The sequence below is a fragment of the Osmerus eperlanus genome, chromosome 12, assembly GCF_963692335.1.
Source record: "Osmerus eperlanus chromosome 12, fOsmEpe2.1, whole genome shotgun sequence".
NCBI classification, from domain to species: domain Eukaryota; kingdom Metazoa; phylum Chordata; class Actinopteri; order Osmeriformes; family Osmeridae; genus Osmerus; species Osmerus eperlanus.
This window is the reverse complement of record NC_085029.1, coordinates 14,207,769-14,226,238: the sequence shown is the minus strand read 5'-3', so window position 1 is coordinate 14,226,238 and position 18,470 is coordinate 14,207,769. Positions and strand designations below refer to the sequence as shown.

General features: G+C 40.8%; 1 protein-coding gene across 1 annotated transcript in view; it reads left to right on the top strand.

Moving 5' to 3' along the window:
• The first annotated feature begins 428 nt into the window (after positions 1-428).
• Positions 429-18,470, top strand: part of LOC134031635 (potassium voltage-gated channel subfamily H member 4-like) — a 28,174-nt gene continuing 10,132 nt past the window's right edge. The window contains exons 1-7 of the mRNA XM_062475344.1: positions 429-1,062; positions 6,344-6,577; positions 8,032-8,163; positions 8,809-8,945; positions 15,169-15,409; positions 16,306-16,463; positions 16,629-16,836. Coding sequence (XP_062331328.1) covers positions 987-1,062; positions 6,344-6,577; positions 8,032-8,163; positions 8,809-8,945; positions 15,169-15,409; positions 16,306-16,463; positions 16,629-16,836 — 1,186 coding nt within the window. The 5' untranslated portion in view covers positions 429-986. The remainder of the gene's footprint in view (positions 1,063-6,343; positions 6,578-8,031; positions 8,164-8,808; positions 8,946-15,168; positions 15,410-16,305; positions 16,464-16,628; positions 16,837-18,470) is intronic.

Below are 18,470 nucleotides of genomic sequence, written 5' to 3'. Positions count from 1 at the left end.
TTGCTTTGTATTCGGTTGTGCAAATTGACTTGTAGACAAGTAATTTTTTTTGTCTTTAACTTTTTTAGTGTGAGTGTGGGAACCCTTTATGAGTCATTTAGACAGTTTTTTAAAAACCATTTACAGTATGTAAACTGTAAATTAACAATGCAAATTGTTGATTTAAAAAATGTAATTACCATGTAATACATGCAATAATCTGTATATTATACTTTGGGATACCAATAGTATTTTGAATTGATAGTAGAAGTATGGAGTGTAGCCAGTGCAGAAGAATATTATTCTCTCTCTCTCTCTCTCTCTCTCTCTCTCTCTCTCTCTCTCTCTCTCCCTCCCTCCCTCCCTCCCTCCCTCCCTCCCTCCCTCCCTCCCTCCCTCCCTCCCTCCTGTCCCACTGCTTCTCTCCATCTCCCAGAAGAACACAGGTTTCTATAGTGTCAGCAACGATTCTCATTGGCTGAGCCTTCGCAGGAGTGGATGAAAGAGCGGAGAGAAGAGAGAAGAGAGAGAGAGAGAAGCGGCGTGAGAGAGCATAAGAAGATGTAACTGTTATAACTGCCACAGCATTTTGGTAAAAGGGAAGAATGGAGTAAGGGGGGGCACAAGCACACACAAAGACAGAATATGAAAGAAAGCTAGATTTTGGATTCATCAGAGTGAAGCGCATTGGACCAAGAAGAACACTTGCTGCTAGGACTGTTTACATCAACAGGAAGAACAAGACCAATATTACCTGAATGGGCACACCTCAGCAAATCTCTGCCGGATCTCTACTACTCTGCAATTAATCTGATTTCTCTTTGAATCTGATGGCGAATGACCCCCCACTTCCACATTCAGTCTGCATGGAGAAGCATCATCTCTTTTAAATGTGCCTATCCCCCCAAGGTACCGGACCACCCCTGCGCCCAACCTTGACAGACCACCGTGCGGTTCTGAAATGGTGTGACTGGCAGGGCAGTTGCTGACTCTAGAACAGGGTCAAGATGCCAGTGATGAAGGGGCTTCTGGCCCCCCAGAATACCTTTCTGGACACCATTGCCACCCGCTTCGACGGCACCCGTAAGTATTAAGTAATCCTATCATTGTGTTGCTGTAGTAATACTTTTATTAGTTGTAGTAGTGATGGATAGGTCCCCAGTCTTCTAGAATCTCCATGGATGCCATCAGTATTTTAAACTGTTCTGTATATGAAAATGAAATTAATAATGTTTTGGTAAAACAACAGTACTACAGTAGTCTTGTGATTCTGGCAGTAGAAGTTGAAGTTGCAGTATAGTAGTGCCAGTAATGTTAACATGTCTCTATAATATTGTAGATTGTCATAAACATAAAGGGACATTTTTATTTCAGGCCTCAGTGAACATTTTGTAATTGTAGTATTATATCACATACAAGACCAATATCTCTCTACATATGTTGCACAACAGTATTGTCTGTGGTAACGGTTATGAATTAGAAGTTTACTCCTTACAGCATTTTTTTTTTTATCATACAGACACTGCTCTGCTACTGTGCAGCCACACATCAGTATGATGTCTGCATGGCTTGTGTCTCTTGTTTTGTACCTGGTGGGAAGACTCATGGGAGGCTGTATCTCTTTGTAAACAAACACCAAGGGAGGCTAGTGTTTACTTGCTGTCGCCTTACCCCTAGTTCTGCATATAACCCTCTCAAATGCTACATGTTTTGTTTCCTAACAACACTAACCACTTTGGAGCATATTGGACAGTCAGACAGCAACATTTGAATATTTTAACTAGTTTTTCGTTGCTTGGATGTATGTAAGCATAAAGGGATGATACAACTATTATTGCTTTAGTACTGTATTAATTGACATGGTCGGTGATTGTGATACATAATTGCAGTTTCCTTCTTAATAAATCAGCCACTGTAATGAGGGCAACAGTTGTTGATATTAAGGTTTTTTCACTTGCAATTACTGTTGGTAATTTCGAAGAACAATTTGTTCAGTGCTACCCAAATTGATTAATCTCCTAACACTATACAAGATGAGTGTTTACTCTAGCTATTTAATGTCTTTCTAGGTTATAGATAAGTAAATTTATCAACACTGCTGTATCAACAATTTATCAACCCAATATGCCCAATATTATATGTGTTGAAAGATTGATCTGTAAGCACAGTTTGATATAAGAGGGCATAAAACAATTCACGAAATAGCTGTTTGTGGAGAAAACCAAAACAAACCTGTACCCAATCTATCCAATCCGTTCAGATATTAACGAAACTGAGGACGAGGTACAAAATCAACACACCTCTTTTGTAAGTATGGACTGTGCTGTAACTTCCCTATTGGTTTATCACGTACTTTTGATGTGTGATCACTATCCAGCAGTGAATGAAGCCATGATTATCTTAGAACTGATCTCTGTTAGGCTGCCAAAAGGAAGGGAGGCAATTTCCTTTCTGTGCTCTAGAAGTGAGGTCATGACCCAAACTTCAAGTTCACAACAACCTAAGCCAAAAGCCAAAATGCAAAACATATAAACATATAATTTAAATTGATTGAAAATAGGCTCATTTTACTGAGCTGGTCAAGCTCTATCAATTGGTAGGTTCTATAGCCACAGTTGCGGAAATTGTTGTTGATTCAATGTGCTCAACTCATGTTATGGTACTTAGACATTTGTCAGACTTTAGAATCTTTATAAGTTACGTGTGCGGAAGCCTTTTTGAGTATTGAATTGCGCTTGCGTTCCTACAGTCTGCAAGGCAACTTTCCACAGAAGACCAATCGAAACGCCATCAGGCTTTACAATTATCCTCAATCGGCAATTTCCTCATCATATACCTTTCAATTTCGTACTAGTGGCTACTGTTCAGAACTTTGTTTACTTCCTTAAATTAAATTGCGACCTCTAATGAGGACAACCCAAGCTTGCATGAAGTGCATCAAGGAAATAATAAGGCTAGAATAAATGGAAATTGCGGGCTGACGGACACACGCTTTTGATCGTGTTTGCTAGACACCAAACCTGCGTTTCAAAGACTCAGCAAGCTTCTTCCACAACAGGGTTCTTCTGGGTGGCAGCTTGCCCGTGGCTGAAAATAGCTTCCCGCGGTTGCCCGGGAGACTGGGTGCAGCGGCGGTTGTTGAGGGTGCTCAAGCATTTTGGGTTAGTCTATGTGTGACTGATGAGACGTTTGAAGAGAGATTTAGTTTGTTTGATAGAGTAAAATTAGTTATTAAACCCCACACATGGTTTCATCAAAGTAAAGTAGGCAATTGTTTAAGAAAGTCGTCATTTGGAAAATACAGTCTTCAGTTTGTCATGGTTGTAGTCTAGAGACTAATCTTTGTAAGCACATGGCTACAGTAGGTCTACACAGTAGTAGGCCTAATATACTGTTCAACTGGAACTCACATATGAAATGGTCTGTCTATACATTGGTTAGTTTGCCTTTAATACATTAGCATATTTAACCAAAGTCTCAATAGTACAATGTGCGAGTACGAGTGTATATCAGGCTACTACTTATAAATGAGTGTATATAGAATGTGCACACACTCATATATGTGTGTAACATGTTGGCACACATGCTTGCGGTCCCCGTCCCACAGGCGCATAGCTCCACAGTGCGGCCTCGCCAGTAGCAGCAGGCAAACATGGACAACCAGGCTATAGGGCAGCTGTTTGCAGAGATAAGAGTAGGGCTCATTTGCTCCTCTCACACTTTTCCTTGTCAGGCGACTGATAAACCAAAGGGAATGGGCCAGTGTCAGAAGATTGAACCCGGTGGTGTTCATTGTTAGCAGGGTGATGAATGGGTCTACGTGGTCCGCCACTAAGGCTTGAATAGGAAAACAGCAGACAGCAGGCGGACAGTTGAAGTGATTGGGTTGGTTGCTTCTGTCTCTCAGTGTTGCATTTTGTTAAGCAGTGGGATTGGGAAAGGGTAAAGTAACACAAGAGCCTTCTCTGGCATTTAGCTTCAAAGATTTGAGATTAAGTTTGATCAACTGGTTTACAGTATCTAAATCGAGCATAGCACTTGAAACAACGTGGTAGTTATATTAATTGCAAAGCATGCTAAAACCTTTGAAGGATTTAAGTAACTTCGGTTTTAATTGATATATTTGTTTTAATCAACGCTTTGATTTAACAATGTAAAACTCAAGACTTTATGCTATTATAGATTAAGCTACTATAGGCCTACTACAGATTCACCTGATCGCAAACAAAGACAACATTCTGGTCTAAATCACCAGTGACAGGAGACAAACATCCATTTGACCTAATTCCATGTTAACACAGTAATCTCCCATGCTGTCTCAGCCTACTCATTATGTTAAAGGTGCTATTAACCGGTAGACAATGTCATGTGCTTTGAATACCACACTCTTTCACAATATTTTCAATTGATCGACCCATTCAATAGAGAGCGTGTGAGGGCAATGCTACTGTTGTTGTTTGTTTTTAGCATCTAGCTTCCCAGATTACAATTCTTCTATCCGCTGTGCAGATGTGTAATTAAAAAGAAAGGCTACAGCACATCCATTCAATGCAGAATCTGTAAGAGGATTAGATTAGGGTGAAGAACACATTCACAACCACACGAACCTGGCTTGGTTGCATAAAAAGTCATTCAGAAATTCCATTGCATTCTTATTGAGAAATAAAATTGGACACCAACACTTGTTTTCCAACAAGGCACATTGTAGGAGACCTGATGTAAACCTATACCTCTCATCTTTGGATGTTTTCTTCCTTTTTAAGACAACTTTGTGAAGAATCTTGCAAGTGGACAGGAAATAGTATGGGTGTGCTAAAATGAACTTTTCACTCAGAATAATAAGCATTCATCATCCAGAAAGGATGATGAATGCTATTCTTTGTTTACACTGTGGTGCTGCAAAGCATATACATATGGGCTACACAATGATAAACTACTGTCCTATCCTTTGACCCATTTAGGAGACAGATATAGCAATGCTGACTAGAGATTGTTTAAGATATCTTTAGACAAATTTGAATTAGCCAAAGAGATTAATGCTACCCTGAATTGTATTCTACAGAAGTTCACAGTTTACATGGAAGCTGTCGGGATGTGTGTGATTTATTTGTGAGAAGGGTTTTTGTCTCTGCCTGTCATTGTCGATCACAAGGCCTATGTTGGTTTTGTTTGGCCCATTATTCTTTCAGAATGAGACACTTTTGGTGGTTGTCCATCTAGCTATTTCAAGCATAAAATGATCATGCTTGGGCCAATTAATTGAGCAGAGCAGATTCCTATAAAAAGCAAGAAAAGCTTTATGAGATCCAGTTTAGCGTTAAACGCTTGTGTAACGATCACAGACAGCTTGCTAGAGGCCAAGCAAAAAACATCAATTGAAGGCTGCTGTCGAAGTTCAGGATCCGGTTGTTGCGTCTCCTTGTGTAATTCCTCTGTGGCGCGTTTGTTACTGCTTGCTGCACGCCTGTGAAAGCTGTCATCGCTCAGAAAAATCCCCTGTCGACGACTTCCTGTCAAGGACGGGCAATTAAAGAACTAGTATGTGGAAAGAGCTGCTGCAGCTACTCAGCTCATTCATGCTCCTGTGCCTTTCACTTAGGCTCAAGCCTTTTGACATGTCTGAAGAATATGAAGTGGCCTGGTCTGATGCATTGTTTCTCTCTTTAGTATTTAAATGTGGCTTAGTGTGTTAAATAAATCCAAGTGTAACCATTAGTATTTTTCCAATGTCAAAATGGGGGTCTACAATTAAGTCCCCAATGTACTGGTAGTAGGCTAATTGATATTTCTATTCTCCAGTGATTTTAGGGTATTACTTTTTAAATGTATACTGTAGAGTCTTTTACCAACTCCTCCAACAAATACTTTATGCATTCGATTGCTCTTTATAATGGATTTTCTGAGGTACAACAGCTACTGTGCAGCATGCAAGTCTTAGGACAGACATACAGCCTGTAGGTATCAGACAGACCAAGCCATGGATACCTTACACTGATGTAGTCCCCAGAGCGGACTGCTGTTTAGTCCTCTGTAGTGTCAGAGCCTGAAGGCACAGCTAAATGAATGGAGATGGAATCCTAGATAAATATACAGTATATTGTATTATAATGTGGCTGTCTATGGTTCCCCGCTGTCCAAGGTCCTGAGAAGAAAAATACATTAACTGGGGAGAGACCATGTGAGTCTGAAGGGACAGCCATTCCCACTCCTCTCCATCCAGCCTCCAGCCATGCCCAACCTCACACTGTCCCCCTTCATAAATATGCATAAAGATATTATGTTGTGTTAGTCACGATAAACCACCTCTTTTACGCTTACATAAACAATATGTCTTGGGTTTTTTTTGTTCGTTGCTAACACACAGACAGCAACTTCCTGCTGGGCAATGCACAGGGTCACCGTGGCTACCCCATTGTCTACTGCTCGGATGGCTTCTGCGAATTGACGGGCTTCGTGCGCACCGAGGTGATGCAGAAGAACTGCAGCTGCCGTTTCTTATACGGGGCTGACACCAGCGAGCATGTGGCCCAGCAGATGGAGAAGGCTCTGGAGGGCAAGGAGGAGTATCAGTCCGAGATCCGCTTCTACAAGAAAAATGGTGGGTGGAATTTCACATCTCATAATACTATGAGAACACATATTGTTTTTGGAAATGTAAAGGTCCATCAGGAAAAAAATGATCTGTACAAAAAATATGTTTTGTCACGAAACATACTGTGTAAGCTGATGAGGCCCTCTGAGAGTTGTTTAGTAACACAGACAGCACTGTGAAAGTGGAATGTCAATGTATTTATTTTGGAGTAGCCCGCTACTTTCCAGCCAATTATGGTCCAGCAGTTCTGTCCCAGCCAATTGCCTTCGGCAAGGCGGGCTTTCCTCTTTGGCTTATTCAGTGAAACCACTGTCCATCAAACTCAAGCTTGAGTTAAGCATGGAAGTTCAAACAAGGATTAGGAGCACTGTTTCACTTTAATTGTAACAATGGCAGTTTTAATTAGTAAAATGTCTAGTTTCAAGATTTTGCACAAAAATGTTTCATAAAAAAATTCTGAATGTAGGACACAAATTTATTTTCAGTAAAAAGTACACACCAATTTAAGTTTTGTACTTTTTAAATATGAAGAGAGTCAAGTGTACTGTCCCTTTTAGCCAGTGCCATTAACTATGGCAAAGATTTACAGTAGTTCAGAAACAAGCAATCACACCGTAGCAAACACTTATTAGCTTGAAATGGTTTCATTTAGATTTGAATCTAAAGTATCATTTCAAACCCTATACAAGAACCTTGTTATAGTAGAATGCCATGCATGCAGAGAGACTACGGTTACACCGGTTTATATTCCCACAGAAACTTAAACTTTCAGGAGGAAATGGTGTGAAACTCTCTGTCACTTATTACTGAAAGATATCACCAGAGCTGTGCAGGAGGTGATAAGCGCTGTGAAACTCGACCATAGACCCCATTAAACAAGATACTTGTACATTCTAACACGCGTGCACAAACACAAACATGTATGCACACACACTCTTTCTTTAACATACTAGTGTAGTACTTTAACATTCTCTCTCACACATCCTGTCTACCTCCCTTCCTCTTTCCCTCTCTCTGTTTCTCTCGTCTCCCTGTCAGACACACATACATACACATTCTTGCTCCCTGGGAGATGTCCAACATCTGTTTGGAGGCAGAGCTCATCTCTTCTCTAGTTGCTAATGAGCTAGCTAGGTCCAAGAGAGGGTCTGGATAGATGCCCCTTCCTTCTCCAATCTGATTGGCTCGCCTTGTCTGAAATAGAGATTAAATCCTTCTCTAAGCTTGCTTGAACATTAATGGTGTATTGGTTTTATTGCAGCACATTTTCGATTTCGGTTTTGTCTTGTCAGTCTTTACAGTTCTGATGAGTGAATCTAACACAGAAAATGTGTAATTACAAGATATTTGTAATGCTTCAAACGTTTGTTATTTTTTTACGTCTGTCACTGTCAGCATCTTTGCAAACAAAATGAATGCTGTGCATGTTTGTAATATTTTGTTATAAATGTTTGTTCCAGGGATGGCCTTCTGGTGCCTGCTTGACATTGTGCCCATTAAGAATGAGAAGGGGGAGATGGTGCTTTTCCTATTCTCATTCAAGGACATCACTGACACACACGGCAAAGGTCACCACAGCAGCAAAAAAGAAGGTAGGCTACAAAACCTCCAATTGTTTTTAACCAAAAAATGTTTAGTTCTTTGGTCTGGGCATGATTTATGACCCAAACCCTCCTTTGGCCCCAGGCTTTCATTTGGACAGAGTTCCATTGTTTGTCATTGTCACATTCTACTGCAATTGTTTCTTGGCTTGGTATTCAACTGTTGGAGATGAGCCTGCACATGCTCACATGTTTTCACCCAGGCAATAAACAAAGGCAGAAGCAGGAGGTAGTTTCACATGTTTGTGACACCTACTGTAAATATGCATTTGAATTGGGATGGTAAAAGGTACAGGTGAAGCAATTTATGAGTGTGTGAAGAAGATGCGATGTTTCAGTGGCATTTCAGTGCATTGTCAGCACTTTGTATTTACATTCATTGGGTGAATAAATGTTGTTGTCATCTCATCTTGATTCTACAAATACTATTGGCATTAATATCATTGCATGAATTTTAATCAAGTTATTTCATTTTCACATATGAATACATTGGCACCACGTCATGCTTGCCTACTGTCTAAGACCACATACGAGATGAATGGTCAAATGTAGAGGACCTTATGGTTAGGTAGCAAGAGACCTAATGAATAATATCATACAGGTTTTAATCATTGCCTCCTTGATCTTTTCGAACAGTTTCTGAGGACAAGAGGCAGAGAAGAAAGAGTGGCAGCTCTCATTTCAGTGAAGCAAGGAAGCGTGGCCGGACTGTGCTGTACCATCTTACCAGTCAGTTCTCTAGGGGAGGCAAGAGAGAAGTCAACCTGGGAAGTGTAAGTACCCAAACCCCGCCCTCATGCATTATAATTGGTTAATTGATCGATTGGCAATTGGCTATGTGCTTGATTACTTGTTTTGATTGTTTTGAATATTTTTTATTTTTTTCTAGGGAAACTTGAATGATTAGTTATGCAAATATAGCATATATATTAACAAGCTACCCTTTTTGACTCAATGGAGCTATTGGAATTTTTTGTTATAATTAAAAACAGTATACATAATTTGGAATGATTTCTCTTTCCCCATTCACTAATTGCTTGCACTAAGTGCGTGCAGTAGGGTGAGTTCATTACATCATGCATCTCTGCTATAGAGCAGTATATCCATGCGATAATAGATCCCTGGTGAACGCCTTACCTCATGGGTAATTAATATGTCTGCAAGCCTGCTTACCACACAGTGCATTCAGATGTTTTTGAAATTAAGAATGCAATCAGTATCTAAACTGAATAATTTCCACACAAATACATGCAATAGTCTCCTGTCCCCATGTGTTGCAGTGTTACCAACAGTACATTCTGTTAGAGAGGTTTAGCCATCATGTCAAAAGTACTATTATTTTTTATGCAAATATTTTCCACTTTCCCTTTAACTTCCGGGGGTCAGATGGCTGAGCGGTTAAGGAGTCGGGCTAGTAATCAGAAGGTTGCCGGTTTGATTCTCGGCCGTGAAAAATTACGTTGTGTCCTTGGGCAAGGCACTTCACCCTACTTGCCTCGGGGGAATGTCCCTGTACTTACTGTAAGTCGCTCTGGTTAAGAGCGTCTGCTAAATGACTAAATGTAAATGTAATTTCTGAATGAAAGCCATTGTGGCAGAGCACGTTGAGCTTTTCCCACGGCGGGGGGGTCTGTCTCCTACAGGGTGGTGTATGAACCCCCCCCCCCCCCCATGTGCAGTAGTGTCAGATCCTCACGGGAAGTTCGAAGAAAGGTGTGAGAAATGTAACATGAATGCAAAAACTTAAATATGTATTAAAAGAAAGGGATACAACAGACAGTAGCGTGTTTTAAGTCATGAGAATTTACAATTATAACAAGATAAATGATAATCATCTAAAATTAACAGTTAGGTTTTTTTCAACCGTACAGACACCTCACACATCTTACTACAAACTGAGATGAAGGAGGATTGTCACTGTATGACTCAAGTCATGTGTCGCACTCCACTCCTCCCCCAAAGGGATCCTCCACACCTTCAGCCTGAGGGGGATGTGTGGTTTATTTCAGGCAAGCACACCTAGCCCTTTCCTGGGCAACAGTGTGCTATGCCTCCCCCTCGTCTGCCAACATCCTGGTGCTATGCTTCCGATCCCACCTTCTCACAGATGGCACTGTTTACCCAACAGATTCAGACATGCACACACCTGCTTTGAAAACAGACACCTATATATAAACAGACACAACCACATGCTGAGAAACAGCTCACTAGACAAACGCACTCAAGCAAATATAAATACAGAGAAACACCACCTTCAAAAACACTTACTGGTCATTACTTGGCAAACGTATATTAAAGAATGCAATACACTGACAATATTAATGTATTTTTACTCAAATACTGTAATGCCACCCTCAGCAAAGAAAAACCCCACACCTCTTTATTATTATTATTATTTCTTGCTATTATTATTATTTGCGGTAAGATAATGACAACAACTACACAGCCAACAATGAAAACTATTCAAATTAGTTGTTGGTTTCTCTAGTGCCACGTATCTTGACAGCTCATTCAACCGAGTCTTCTTAGTTCCCTTTAAACATTACTTTTTAAACTTCTTGTGAAAATGTCACTGGGGCTAACTCAATATGACAAAATGTCGGCACCAACGATTTACACAAAGCTCCAATTATACAGGAATGCACCAAAGATAACATAAGGAGTTTGTGTGTGTGTGTGTGTGTGTGTGTGTGTGTGTGTGTGTGTGTGTGTGTGTGTGTGTGTGTGTGCGTGTGTGTGTGAGTTTCAGTGTGCGTCTCAGTACAGCAAGCAATTCTGTCTGTACAATTCTGCACACACTGTACACATTCTTTTTCTTTCTGAATTTATCTTCGTATATTTATTTTTATATTTTTTTCTCACACACACGCACAAACACATTCAAACAAAAACTTAGTCACTATCACTTTTGGTCAAAACATCCCAAAGGCCCCTTTTACGTCAGATACATTCAGCTATTATAACCGCTCCCCAAAGCTACGTCTTCCCAGGCTATTCTGTCCCTACAATCTGTATCATCTACATTATTAGATACCAACAGAGAATGGTAACAAGATGCTATTTTTTAAAGAGCCAACAGTTTAACTCTCTTCTAGAACTGTTTATTAAAAAATACATGTCTATATCATCTGTTTATGTAAACGTTTGGATATACTGTGGTCAAAGATTGACATTTTTGCCATGGCTGCATCTGTTCTCTGTTCTACCTGAATGCCCATGTACAAGCCCATGTAGAGATGGATAGGCTACATACAGTACATTCAATACAAACAATCACACCTAGACACACACAGACACACATACCTCCAGACAAACACACACACATTCAGATACGGTCATTTTCAAAGTAATTCTTATCTTGGGCCTTGCCGTTGCGGTACCACTAATTAGTATGGTACACACAGTGCAGACAGTACACACTGTACTGTATGTTAAATAATTAGATTATTATGATGTTTATGTTTGATATTTTTTTGATGTTTTGAACAAAGCAGCCTATTGTTTTAGAACAAACAGTTTTTAGAGAACTATGACAATGCCTTGCAACAAATACTACAGTGGTTACTGATCTTGATTGTACCTTCCTTGCTCGCTTTCTCTCGCTTTCTCTGTCATCTTTCTCTCTCTCCTCGTGTTTAAAGGATTTCGAAATGTTTGTCAAAGTGTTTGTTGTCAAAAGGAATTAATCTTCATCATATAAAGAGCTAAGAAAATGCTGATCACATGGGTCGGCGTTCCTGGTTCTGCCCTTGGAGTTAACAGAGTTGCATACTTAGATTCATGAAAATCTTGTTCCTTTATTCATGGGATCACAGAGCATTGAGCTGAGCAAGTTCTTTCTTCTTTCCATTCTTTCATCGTACCCACCATTATCCATCTTTTCCATGACATCCCCCTGATTGTGCAGTAACTGTTGGCAGTGAATGTCCCCATACCCACGTCAGCCATGCTTGGAATAGCTCTCTAATTGTAGCACATCGTTCCGTGCGGGAAAGGTAGAGAGGCAAGCATGAGAACACCTGTGCAGCAGAAGAACCGGGCTATTAATCAGAAGGTTGCCGGTTCGATTCCGGCCTTGTCAAATTACGTTGTGTCCTTGGGAAAGGCACTTCACCCTACTTGCCTCGGGGGGAATGTCCCTGTACTTACTGTGAGTCACCCTGGATAAGAGCGTCTGCTAAATGACTAAATGTAATGTAATAAGTAGGTAACGAACCATTGGTGCAATTTTGCTAAGAGTGGGCTGCATTCTTTCAAAAACGATACAACAAAACTTACAATAAAAATTTATCATGCTACTATTATTTATATTACTTGAGCTTGACTGGCATTCGGTTTACTGAACAGCATTCAACCAAGTTCTGTGACAGCCTTTGTATGAGTATGTGCAATACACAATACAAGACAGTTAATCAGTGTTTTGCCCTGGTTTCTCCTTTTCTCTTTCTCTCTCCCTCTCTCTTTCTTCCACTCTCTCTCTTTCACTATCTCTGTCCTCTCTTTACTTTGTCTATCTCTCTCTTTCTCGTCTCTGTGGGGTTAAGAACATGCTACTCTAGTCTCCTCCTGTTTTTATATAATCTCCTGTAACCCATTTTCAAATGAGTACACCAGTCTTGACCTGTTTCTTCATGTGAGCGTGTGTTCTGTGGAACGAGACGTATAGGATTGCTTAAGATGAAGTTGAACATGATAAAGCAAGTATGTGGAGTTTTCACAGAAGGTACATTTAATTTTGTGATATTAACGTATTTCTAAGCACAAGCAGATGTTACACAAAACCTTGCTTTGAGTAAAGCTTTACATCTCTATAAACAAGGTTTCTTTACAAGGTTTCTTGCACTGTTTATCTGAAAACCCAGACTCAAATTTAATATGTCCTCTGACTAGCTTCTTTATAGGTCTATGATTAAATGTATAGTATACCAATTCCATAATACAGTTAAGTAAGTAATAAAAACATTAATTATGGTAATGAAACTAAACTAACTAAATGTATTTTGGAGACCCTTCATTTTAACTATCTGCACTTGAGGGACGTGTCGTGGGCACATGCTGTCCACAACACCAAGGACGGCATGTCTATTTGTCACACAGCTGGCTTCTCAGAGCTCAGAGCGTGCTGGGGGTTGTAGTCGAAAGGGATTGACGGTGTTAGGCTTAATGAAGTGCAAAGATCAGATGTAGCCGTGTGAGATTTGGCGACATGTGACCCCCTCAGCTGTACTGTTTTCCTCATCCATTCATCCGACGTACTTGGTCAGATGCTTAAGGGGCCAAAAAGACAAAGGGGTGACCTGACTGATGATTTAAGATCAAATAAATAATTAAATAAAGTATAATCAGCTATTGCTGACTTCTCTGAAATGACATCGTTAAAATAACAGTAGCAGTGGATGGTGATTAGGCTGCTTTGGCTCTGATCTTCACAGAAATCAGGGAAACATCAGAGATTAAATATATATAACTGAGACATAATGTAAAACTGTGACTCTGAAATGCCCCTCTCTCCCTCCCTTTTTAGTTTGCACACTTTGATTCCAAAAAGCAGACCGTGTCAGCATATCAAGGGTCATTAGTCCTGAGACAATTCGCCATATTCCTCTTTACCCTTTCGAAGAGGAGATAAATGGGCTATTGTCCCCCATTCTTCTAGCTGTGTGTGTCCATCGGCCCAATTATCTTCGTGAGGAAAGGCTAACCATCCACCCTGGAGTATCATTTAGTAGATTATACAGGCTGGACACCTCTTGGCAGCTCCTGGAAGCATACCAGAGAAATTCAATTTAATACTTCATTACCCAGACTCCTGGGGCGCGCCTCCCACTACTTTCAACCAAGGCAACATTGTTCTTCGATGAATTACCAGCCATTTGGTGTATTCTCTGTTTCGCCCCCACCCCTTCCCTGTCAAAAGTAATGGCTTTGCTCAATCTCCTCTAAATATTGTTATGTCCATTGTGTGCCAAGTATGTGGTACCATTGGCAGATCTGTGGTGTCATTACGCCAGCTGCACACTCTCACATTTGCCAACTCATCGACAATAACGGCTATTAGATTTTGTAATCAAAAATTCTAATGAGGGCTTATGAATATCAGCATCATTTTTTGAAGTTAATTGTAGTGCTCGGTCAGTATGGCGTTTTCCTCATTTCCTTTAATGAGACTAGATATAGAATTTCTGATGGCATTTAGATGACAGGGAAGCTGGAAAGAAAAGTGCTAATCAAATGATATCTTTTTATGGGTACAGTTTTCCCCTCCATTACTTGCATCCTCATATATGAATCCCTTATTCCATAAAACCACACAAGAACTGGATATATTTCACAGAGTGTGACTTTATCACCGCGTGTAGAGCTCTTCTGCAGATGCGGTTCAGCAGTAGTGTCAACAAGCAGATCAAGTTGATCAACTGCTGAACTTACTGTTGGTGAAACCATTCATTCAAAATTTTTGTATGTCATGAAAATGCCTCATCCTCCACAGCCCCCACAGAGAACCAGAGCCCACACTGACTGGCAATGGCTGTCCTTTTCACCTTAACAGCTGAGCTGTTTTCCATATTGAAATATCAGCTTCCTGTGAACTCCCCAAGTGCATATCTTGACATTTGAGTCATCTATTTTGGAAAAACATTACAGTGTATTATCATCACATTACAATATATTTTTGACAACCGTAGCAAATCTCCCTTCACTGCCTATATTCCTGATGTGTCCATGTTTATTTATAACTGGATGAATTTACTTGACAAGTTATTTGACTATTATTATCCACTCAGTCACTCCATATCGATAATACAAATAAATAAAGCCTCACAGCAGCATGTCTATATGCAGAAAAAAGGTTGCGTTGGTTGTATGTTAAACATTAGCTGGCGCTTTCTTTAGCAGTTTCCATGTTCAAAATGTGCCAAAAGTGGGGTGTGATCAGACAGCCTAACCGTAACCCCTCTCCCACCCCCCTCTCCCACTCTTTTCGTCCCCATCTAGAACATGTTTGAGAAGCCTTCTCTCCCAGAGTACAAGGTAGCAGCAGTGAAGAAGTCTCGCTTCATCCTGCTCCACTATAGTGTCTCCAAGGCTTTGTGGGATTGGATGATCCTACTGGCCACCTTCTACGTGGCTGTTACAGTGCCCTATAATGTCTGCTTCACGCCTTATGACGAGCTGGACAATGCGGCACGCTCCACCATCGTCAGTGACATTGCTGTGGAGATGCTCTTCATCCTGGGTAATATGGGAGATGTCAACTTTAACATATTATATTAAAGGACCGGAGGTAGGAAGGAGGGTACAAGATCATGGGAGTAAAGGGGTATAAGATTGAGTTTTCAGAGCTGGGTTTGAGTGGGTCTATGGTTTCACTTCAAAGGGAAAAATTGTATTGATGCCTACAGTTGGTGTGAAAATACACTATTCATAGTAGAGCACAGTACATAGCAGTCAGCCACAAATACATTTCAAAAAGAAAAAACGAATTTACACCTAGTGATGTGGATGGTTTTTCATTTCTACAATTTACATGCGTTTTCAAAATAAGATCAGCCTTGGGTCTGTTTGCTGTATTCTTATGTGGCACAACACCATGTGTGATCAGTATTAGATTATATCCTTGGTAAATACGCCTGTAGAGGGGTACTCAGACAATGATGAGTCATCGTCATCCAAGCGCACTGTGTCGTTCCTCCAGTGACTGCATGTTGTTCAAAAAGTGTTGGAAGAGGCAGAATCATGTTGGAAAAAGAAAGAGGATGAGGTAGAAGATTTGATGACCTATATTGATGATTCACTTCCTGTTCCCTTTTCAGTCAGTCTTGGCTTTTGATTAGGAACATACAGTATATCCTTATTTGTTGGGGTGGGGATGACATCCATCCTCCTGTTTGAAGCAATCAACACCAAAGAATTAGATAGCAATTAGTAGCCTACATACATAATTTATTATAATGATTTTCAGTCTCCTCAAAGTACTATACAAATGTTTCAAATGACCAATATCAATGACCTAATAACTGCATTGTGCCACATTGTCTTTTGATTATTTGTATTTAAAGTATGGGATTTTGATGTGCAGAACTACTTATTTGGCTTGGAAAAGGAAACTGAAACCAAATCTCCTTTTCCCAGACATCATCCTTAACTTCCGCACCTCCTTCGTCAGCCAGTCGGGTCAGGTGGAGTATGAATCACGCTCCATCTGCCTCCACTACGCCACCACCTGGTTTTTTGTTGACCTGGTGGCAGCATTGCCCTTTGACCTCCTCTACGCCTTCAACATCACTGTGGTGGGTACAGTCCACGTGTGTCAGGAATCATCCAGTTAATGGTGGACTTTAAAGCCATTATCAACAGAAGGGGAAACTGGGCCACTTTGATTGTGTCTCTTTCTCTCACCCTCCTTCTCCTTTTCTGCCTCTCTCTCTCCCGCCCCTCTCTCCCCTGCTCCCTAGACCTCCCTGGTCCATCTGCTGAAGACAGTGCGTCTGCTGCGCCTGCTGCGCCTGCTCCAGAAGCTGGACCGCTACTCCCAGTACAGCGCCATGGTGCTCACCCTGCTCATGTCCATGTTTGCTCTCCTGGCCCACTGGATGGCCTGCATCTGGTACATCATCGGACGGAAGGAGATGGAAAACAACGACCCTGACACCTGGGACATTGGTGGGTGAGGGTGATGTGACTCAGACAGACTGGACCAGTACCTCAGAGGCAAATTAAACTAAACGAAACGAAACCGACTTAAACTAGTATGATATTTTTAATTGGTGGCAAGGACATGGCCTACTATATATTTAGGAAACAGCTGGGTTGAAGGGACATGGCAGAGGTGTGTACTATGTATTTGAGTTACATACTGTCCTCCACATAAATGTGAAATAAGTCTATCTAGAGGATCACCATTACCCACCCACAAAACATACCTCCCTCTGACTAACGCAATACACAGTAACACACATAACTGCATAGAAGGTGAACTTACAAGGACATACAGTATTACTGTATGTCTCCACCTTCCTTTTCACAGACACGAACATTTTCCCATTATTTTGCTGTGGGGCTGCATGAAGAGTCCTACAGGGCCACAGTCCCTCCTTTCTGGGGTCCTAGGGTTATTAATTGGAGAACAAAGTTGGGGCTGAATTACTGCTTGTAATTAGGGACACACCACAGTGAGGGCAAGAGGCCATGGGAGAGAAGGTGAAGTATGTATAATGTGCATGTCCGTGTTGGGGGGAAAGGGATTGTTGTGTGTGTATTGTGTATCCATGTCCCAGCTGTTGAGTGGTGTAAATATATGTGTCTGTATTTATCTGTGCTTGTGGGACTGTACATCTGTGCATGCTTATGCATTCTGAAGGACTGATGCTTTAGTCATTTTGTATGCTGTGGTTTCCAATGTATGCAGTGGATGTGTGTCTATCTGCATTTCTCTGTCTCCAAGGACAGTGTTACATTAGGGTACACCAACCAATTAACTCCAGGCCCTATTAGCCCCTGGAGGACCAAACCTAATTCAGCTCTCTCCCCTGCCAGCCGTTACATTCTGTGGATCATGGTTGTCATGCCAGCTAGCAAAGAGCCAACCAATATCCCACTCATTATACCTAAACATTGAATAAATTGAACCAACAGCTGTCCATGGCCAAATAACTTTTTACACTCTCTCTTTAATTGCGTAGTACTTAAGCCAGACTCACACTGGACAGTTATCTGTGCAAAACACATCACTTTAACAACATGATGGAAGTCAATCTATTTAAGCAACCCTCCATCTAAAACACTTATGATAAGCCTGCAACACTGAAAATCTGGTTATAAACCAGATTATAATTTATATTTTACAGAATCAATTCAAGACAAAGCTGACTAAAACTATGCTTGAAAACATTTTGTTCTGTGTTCCATAGGGCTCTGATCTGTGTGGTATTTCTGGGCTTGACAATGCATTTTTTAAATGAATCTCTATAAAAAGATTTTGGAAATAGACTAAAAACAGACCCACCCCTATGGCCACTACTGTTTTTAGCATCTGTGTCCCATCTATATTAAGTAGCTTAAAATTTTAATTTCATTCAGTTACTATCCTCTTCACTTTCCCCCAGGGGCTGTCTGGCCGTAAGCAAGGATTCTTTTAGGCCCCCATGAGAAAATCCAACACTAGGAGAGTCCAGGGACAGGCTCCCTCAGGAAGGCTACTAGACATCCAATCCAAAGGAAGATGTGCAATCATCCTTACCCAGTCTACTACCCGGCTTGGGGGAAAAACGTGTCGATGGATTGAAAAATGTACATCA